General features: G+C 55.4%; 4 protein-coding genes across 8 annotated transcripts; 3 read left to right on the forward strand and 1 right to left on the reverse strand.

Moving 5' to 3' along the window:
- Positions 1 to 512, forward strand: KVP17_003335 (uncharacterized protein; the record flags this gene model as incomplete). Of its 2 annotated transcripts, none has more annotated exons than XM_068520489.1 (1): positions 1 to 512. In XM_068520489.1, a coding segment is annotated over one exon (512 nt), but the record flags the coding sequence as incomplete, so codon positions are not given. The 2 variants fall into 2 exon arrangements, with proteins under 2 accessions (XP_068379377.1, XP_068379378.1); XM_068520490.1 differs by having other exon boundaries at positions 27 to 512.
- A 595-nt stretch (positions 513 to 1,107) lies between these two features.
- Positions 1,108 to 1,959, reverse strand: KVP17_003333 (uncharacterized protein; the record flags this gene model as incomplete). 2 transcript variants are annotated; one of them, XM_068520484.1, is made up of 1 exon in its annotated part: positions 1,108 to 1,959. In XM_068520484.1, the coding sequence occupies one exon, from the start codon at positions 1,957 to 1,959 to the stop codon at positions 1,108 to 1,110; it is 852 nt and encodes a 283-aa protein (XP_068379372.1). The 2 variants fall into 2 exon arrangements, with proteins under 2 accessions (XP_068379372.1, XP_068379373.1); XM_068520485.1 differs by having other exon boundaries at positions 1,108 to 1,653.
- Positions 1,960 to 1,979: 20 nt separating this feature from the next.
- Positions 1,980 to 2,603, forward strand: KVP17_003332 (uncharacterized protein; the record flags this gene model as incomplete). Its single annotated transcript, XM_068520483.1, has 1 exon — positions 1,980 to 2,603. One exon carries the CDS (start codon positions 1,980 to 1,982, stop codon positions 2,601 to 2,603), a length of 624 nt encoding a protein of 207 aa, XP_068379371.1.
- Positions 2,604 to 2,752: 149 nt separating this feature from the next.
- Positions 2,753 to 7,133, forward strand: KVP17_003334 (uncharacterized protein; the record flags this gene model as incomplete). Of its 3 annotated transcripts, XM_068520486.1 has the most annotated exons (4): positions 2,753 to 3,399; positions 3,426 to 3,498; positions 3,527 to 5,671; positions 5,700 to 7,133. In XM_068520486.1, 4 exons carry the CDS (start codon positions 2,753 to 2,755, stop codon positions 7,131 to 7,133), a joined length of 4,299 nt encoding a protein of 1,432 aa, XP_068379374.1.
- Between the last annotated feature and the right edge of the window lie 305 nt (positions 7,134 to 7,438).

The raw sequence follows: 7,438 nt of genomic DNA on the forward strand, positions 1-7,438 counted from the left end.
TCACCCAGGGCATCGACGTGCCCCGAATGCCCTACGTGCACTTCACAAGCGGTACGGTCCGGTCAGAAGAGGTGATTGCGGGGTTCGGACAGAGGAGTAAGGACCGACAGCGAGACGAAGGGTCATCTCAAAGTCAGAGCCCTGAGAAGCGCACTCCGGACGAGGCCTGGTCGGCACAGATGCGCGAATCTCTGACATCGTTCATAGACCCGCACTCGACGTTCGCACCCACCGAGAAGTCGTCCGACGAGTTGCTAGTGGACTCGCTACGCAGCCTCAACGACCAATCTTTTGGATTGCTGCCGAACGACTACTTCGTGCCCTCCGCCACGAAAATCTCTGACGAGAGCGTTAGGGAAGGCCTGTTGGAGGTCATGGTCAGACTGCAGCAGCGAGCCATAGTCGATGGCGTCGCGATGCCGCTAACTCGTCTGGAACTGGGCCGTAACCGCGCGCTTTCCACGCTGGCGTATGAAGTGTTAGGATTGATACTGGCCATCGAGAAGACCTGAGTCATGAGTCTTTAGTTGTCTCCTTTAAGTCCAGTTAGTAGCTCATAACCCTTACCCGTCACTTCAGATGCGGGCGGTCAAACATCAAGATCTGCTTCTTCACAAAACCACTGACCTCCAACTTAGGTTCGTTGGTCTCTCGTGTCCCCTCCGGAATGCGGTCCGCTTGAAAACCGGCCACCAGGCTTCGCACAGATTTTGCCTCGCGTCTATCATACGAATCTTTCGCCCGCTCCTCCCGCGAAAGATTCTCACGGGAAATGCGTGACTCTCTGACAAAAGCACCACGGTCAGTACTCAGTAATTCTGATCTCGATGAAGGGACTCTTGAGTGCGTGCTGGGCGTGATGGCGACGCTCTCCTGCGGGCAAGCGCTCCAGCGTCGGTTATTCGGCGGTATGATCACGTCGGACTGTGGGCAGACGGCCCAACGAGCAGGGCGGCCAGGCAGGGCAGACTTCGGTTTTAAAGGAGGTCTTCCGTGGCTCTTTTTGTCTTGAAAAGCAGTCATCGCTTGTCGAAGCTCCATTTGGCAACCTCTTGCGTTCTCGAGTGGATCCACAGCTTGAAAACTGCTTTCGTCGACATTTATGGCTCACTTAGTTACGTTGGCATTGACCTCCAACACGTCCCACTGCGCCCTACTGGCATTTCCAGTGGTCCCCACGTCCACTACCAGCACTACGGGCGCGTCCGACGGTCGGACAAGCAACACATTATGTGCGGGAAGCTCTAAAAATACCTCGAGGCCCGCACTGGCATAGGCTGGTGCCCGAGACAGCGATCTCGACCTGATGCTGCCTTTACCCGAGGGTTGACGGGTAAATTTCGATTCTCGTGCTTCTGAAGCCACTTTGATCTCTCCGTTTTTAGCAAACAGCCTCCAAATGTGGCTTCCACCTATGGCAAGCTGCTGAGACACGGAACGTACCATTTCCAGTCCCAGCAGACGGCGGTCGTTCGGAGTGGCCTTCACGTCGGGGAACCGGTTAAGGAGGTACTTGCTGGCAAGACCTTCCAGCAATGTGGCCTCCACGGACTCCAGAAGTCGAACTTGAGGCTCGTGGTTCGCTCGCGTGAGGAGCAGATAATATTTCTGATACTTGACGCGTAACCACAGCAGCTGGTGCAGACTCAGCATCCGCACGTCGAACTGCAAGCAACTCGAGTCAGGTCCTGAGAGGCTCCGTATGTCGATGGCCTCTTCGGAAAAGAGACGGAGTAATATGGCTCGGGAAGTCGAGCTGAAGTAGTGAGAGCCATTCTGCCGTTTAGGAAACGTCGTCAGGCTGCTGCACACAGGCACCCCAGTCGTAGCGCCCTTTGAGAAATCAATACTGTCAGACTCCCTAGCTAAAAACGAAGCAAGGATAAGGCAGAAGCCCCTGTGCTCCACGGTCCTCGAGGACTCGTCACGCTGACGGTGTAGTGTTGTGACCTCTGCCATGGAATTACGCAATTTTTGTCATGCCACGCACTGCAGGGCCGGCGCCACGTCAAGCAGACGTCACTGCCCGACAACAGGAGCTCGCGCGGCTTCTAGTCGCGTTCCACGCCTACAGGGAGTCAGTTGGGAGACCGGCTCCGGACGTGTCTTGCCGCCTGAACAGCCTACTGGAAGCAGATCTCCAGTGCCTCCAGCTGCGGCGCCTGTACCCGGAGTTCGTGGGGAGATTGGAAGAGGGCACGGCCAGTTCGGCGGAGGCCGACTTGCTGGCTTCTGATGGTATCTTCTCGTATCTTCACAGCTTGATGACTGACGACTCCTTGCCCGATGAGTGGCCTACGAACATTAGCCATTCAAATCAAGTGTTGAACGAGGCACTTTTAGCGGAGAACGCTTTCGACGTCCTCAAACATTACAACATCTCAACGGGCCAGCTGCCCCCTCGGCAGGTGCCGTCGCCTGGCCGTATCACCGACGATAGGAAGCCGCGCAGGCGGAAGAAGCGGTTGTCAAAAGACCTCTCCCATGACTCAGATTTGTTCATAGACCTTAGCGATTGCTACGAGCCAGTGTCGAACGCTCCAGCGCAAATTCGACTGCATCGCGAAGATGCGGAGATCGTCTTCTCATCCCCCACGCGCTAAAACATCCACCTTTGAAGACCGTGTTTATGATGGGAGTCGTGACCTTCGTGATTTGTAGGCTTCGTCTGCGACCGAACGCCTTATATCTCGCTTATGAGATCGATTCGTCTCGCTTTATGCTGAGGATGGAGAAAGGTGCTTGATTAATCATGGACTTTTTAAAGCACCTCACGTTCAAAAAACTGCGGCCAGAGAAGGCCGCAGAAGACGCAGACGCCGTCGCAGAACAGGCAGCTCAACAGGCCACAGGAGGGGAGGCTCCGGATGAGATGGACGCTCTGGCGGACATCGACAGTGACGACTCCAGCGAGAAGGACGCGGGCATCACGGCGTTGCAAGACATCCCCATCGTTCCACGTGAAGAGTTTCTTCGATACCTCGCACAGAAGAACGGACTGAAGACAAATAGCGTAGGTACGAAGCCCACGACGGAGACGCAACAGCGGTATTGGCAAGTCAAAATCTGGAATCTGCGCCTCAAGCTGTTCGGAGCTGTGCCCTCCGAGGAGGGTATGTACGTCATCATGGACCTGGGGGGTGCGACGAGCCAATTCCGGGTACAGGAGGGTCCCGTGTCGCAAATATGCCGCCTGGGGTCTATCCGACATCGGATTCAAACGGAAGTTGTTTTTGGAGATCATGGGTCTTCTTGGATCCCGTTCACCAAGACGTCTATAGAGTACACTGTGGCCTCTTACAAGGAGCTTTCCGAGGAAAGCATCAACATCTCGTCCTGGGTCTACAATGTTTGGGAATCCAACGTCCTCCTTTGCGTTGGGGAGATTCGCGTGAATGAGTGAGCACCCGCAGTCACCCACACAGTCTCTTCGGCAACCATGCCCATCGGGTGGCGCCTCTTTTTACCTCATCGGAGAAGGGCCGCATTTATAGAAAGGTGGGCGGAGCAACTGGACAGAACGCAGGGTGTGTTCGACTTCTGTTTAGGGATTCAGGAGGTCTGGGACTTCAAGTTAAACATTGGCAACGCGAGCGTAGTGGCCGACTTCATGCATAGTAGCCGTCTGCAAGCGGATCAGTTCACTCTGGCCTGCGAAGTCATCGACCACAACTGCCAGCTGGTCCTGAAGGCGGAATCCGGCAAGATCCTGTTCCATGGCGTGTACGCTGAGTTTGGAGACATGGGCGACGTGAACCTCCGATGCACCTCTGCGGAGTTGGAGCGTGTCGTGATGCACTTCACGCTGAAATCCGCCGCCACCCGCGCTGTGGTCTGCAAGGGGTCTGCTAGCATGCGCAACATTCTCAGCGTGCGGGAATTCGTGGTTCCGCTGTACGAGCAGGCTCTGTTATGGGGCCAGCTGACTGCGAAGGCTGATACAGGTGGCGGACCGTCGTTCACTCAAATTGGAGACAACTTGGACGTTAGTTCAGTCACTCTGTTCGTGTTGATCCACAGCGTCACTGGCGTCGCGGAGGACAGTAGCCAGGGCGCCGTCCAAGTGATGGTCTCCTTCAACGACGACACGAAAATAACGGTGGAGAAACGCGCTGTTCCTTGCATAGAATTCGGGGAGCTGATGAGCTTCCAACTCCCTCAGTTCACTGGGGAGAAGGTGAAACAACGAGAGGCGGAAGCAGTGCTGACTCTCTACGACTCGTGCTGGATCGACGCATTCCTTAGCCATGCTGGAGGGCGCGAGCACTTGGGCCACGCAGGCTTCAGTCTACACGACATAGCGGTGGACTCCAGCGGAAAGCTGCGGACGGCTGTGGAGCGTCCCCGAGTCGATTTCGGCAAACGTCGCCGTGTCTCCGAGACACGGGTGCTGCAGGAGAAGCTCGCTCTGCAGGCAAACGACGAGGAAACCAACGTAACCGTGGAAATCGAGGCCTACCTCATACCGGACCTGTTACCCACAACAGCGTCGCCTTCCGCCCCTCGCGCTAACCTTGTACCCTCCGCTGTAGAGTTCATGCGGCCCGCAGTCGAGCGGCTTCAAGCCGCGATGGCAGAGGAAGCGCGTGATACCGACGAGCGGTACCTGGCACACCAGATGGCGTCGCAGCGAGGAGAAGTCTTCTACCTGCCGTCCTTCCTGACGAAGATATCCATACCCACAGAATGCGTCACTGTCCGAGCCGCCATGATGTACACCCGGTCATTCCCATATGTAACTCGCATTGATGCGGATGAACGGTGGTTGACCCCAGACGCAATGCTCATTAGGGGAAAAGGCGACTACATCGACCACTGTCTGCTGCTTGTGTCACTATTGCTGTCCATGGGAATCGACGCATACGTCTGCCTGGGCAGCCTCGGAGAAGGTCACAGGCATGCGTGGGTCGCGGTTATGGACACCATTCTGGAGCCGGGGACTGTCTACTTTCTGGAAGCTCAACTCGCTCGTGTGTGGCAACTCCCAGCACGCATTGAGTCCGTGGAGATGCTCTTAAAATTAAACCATCAACCCCAGTTACGGGACACTGTAAAACGGAGTCTCTGCGGTCTGAAGAAGAAAACTGTTAAACAGGTATGCACATTCGAGGGTGTCCCCGCAGCTATGGACACCATGACGAGATGGACAGGCGGTGAGGACCTGCCGTACAAATCTCTCGATCTGATATTCAACAACCGGAACATCCACGTTAATCGGCAATCTCCGATTCCCGCGCGTGTCTGCTTCGACGTCTGGAACGACTCCCTCTGGACGAGTCTCGTGCAGCATTCGGCGATGTCACCGTTTGTGTGCGCTGTAAATCAGCCCAGATACAAGGGACGTATGAATGACGCGGCTGTCGTTAAAATGAGCGACGCGATTACTCAGGACATAATCGACACGTTGACTGTCTCCCGGGCAGCGAAGTCACTAGGCACGCGGTTCAACACAGATGACAAATTGCTGGCGCTGATTCGAAAGGGACTTTTTCTCTACCATCAAGCAATGAGCGCGCACCAGGCAGAGGAGCGGCTGCGTTGGGAGAATGTGGCTAAGTGGCGAGATGCCATCTCCTCGAAGGTTCCGACCGGCTGGCATTTTTCAGCGCAACCAGCCATCCACTCAGAGGCGCACATCGTAGCCAAGAGTACGGTGATCACGTCGGACATGGTGAGAGCGGCGGGAGCGAAGCACCCAGCTGGACCTCAAAGGGCAAAGCGCCACCTTCATTGCCGGAGCTCAGGTAGTGCCCTTTGCTGGTACGATGCTGATCTACACCCTCGTTGGGGTAATCCGCCGCCTGCAACTCTCGGAGCTCAACAAGACGCAGGAGGGCCACGTCAGCCAAGAGGCGGACCGCGAAGCCCTCGACCGTATGTGGAGAACCTCGGAGATTCGCACGGAAATGCACGTGTCGTCGGCACTGAGTACCGTGATGGAGCCGGACGCCACGCCGCTTCGCGATCCGTCTCTTCCACCTGCACAGGAAGCCGATTCAATGCCCGCTTTCAAACGGAGGCGCGTGGAGTTTAAGGGGGGCGCCGAGTGGGCCTGTGTGTACGTAGACAAGCATCTGCCCTGGACGGGAGACTTTAATGCTGCCTGCGGTGTCATGAAGAACCTCGGATTCGCGTTGAACGAATCACTCAACCTACCCGAAGACACCGTAGTGATTCCAGAAATCATTTACTCCTTTAACGCCTTCGTTCTGGTTGTGAACAAGGAATATAGGGAACACTCTGCGACAATCATGCAGCACATCAAGGCCACAATCGAGGAGTCCACGTCGCAGAACGCCTATTTGACCAGGGTCTGCGGTGAGGTGACAGGCTTTCTCTGGAAAGGCTTTGGGACATCAAATCGGGCGATTCTGTTTGCAGAGTCGAGAAGCGGCTCAGAGATGTCGGGAGACACCGATGTCCCCCTACTGTTTCAGAATGACTCTATGAAGGTGAAGAAGAAGAAAAAGAAACGGCGTAAGCGGGCGGAGGAAGCCCTAGCGGCCTTCGCGATGACTGCCTCCTCAATCGAGGTCAAGCCGATGGAAGCTCGCCAGCCCCCAAAGAAAAAGTCATCAGTGGAAAATGTGAGCGTACTGCCCACCCCTGTGAAGAAAAAGAAAAAGAAAAAGCGGAAGAAAAGAGCGAGCGCCGAGGCTGCGGACGAGCAGCCGAAGAGAGTGAACGTCGTATCCGAGGTTGCAATGGCTGCGCCAGTGGCTGCAATGGCTGTGTCAGTGGCTGCAATGGCTACGCCAGTGGCTGCAATGGGTGCGCCACCAAAGAAGAAAAAGAAACGAAGGAGAGTGGACCCAGAGCCGAAGCCCGACCCCGAACCAGAGACTGCGCCCTACGTCGGAGCTTACGTATCCGTAGAAAACGAGTGGGACGTCAGCGCGTCGTCGAAACCGTCGGAGACTACCACAACGGAGTCCATCCCTCGATTAGTGCCTGAAACTGACGAGGAGCAGGAGCTGCGAGACTTCTACTGCCAGATCTACGAGATGGCGCCAGATCAATTCGCAGAGTATGTAGCGTACTATGAGGAGCAGGGGTTCGATCGAGACCACGCAATGTATATCTCGGCTGTCTACCTGCACGAGCAGTTGACAGACGACCCGGTGCAGGAGTAAGAAGGATAAATTCGAGGTATAGGAACAGCTCAAACTTCTTGTGAACATCTTGTTAACGTCTTGTGAACGTTTTTTGCTACAGAGGGAATAACAGAAAGAGGGATGGAAACACGTGTCCAACAGGCGTGAAATGTCACAAGCAATAATTAGCCAAGACTGACGAATAATAGGTGCCCCACGCAATGGCGTACATAATAACCGAAAAAGGCATTCTCCTTCATGGCTAATCCGACAAAGAGAACGTGTGGCGCCTCTACCGTCAAGACGGTCGTAGACCCCAACACCAAGGGACTTATGGCTGTCGA

This window comes from the organism of the source record quoted next (assembly GCF_019968985.1).
Source record: "MAG: Porospora cf. gigantea B chromosome Unknown PgB_NODE_1158_length_7438_cov_114.539, whole genome shotgun sequence".
In the NCBI taxonomy this organism is placed as follows: domain Eukaryota; phylum Apicomplexa; class Conoidasida; order Eugregarinorida; family Porosporidae; genus Porospora; species Porospora cf. gigantea B.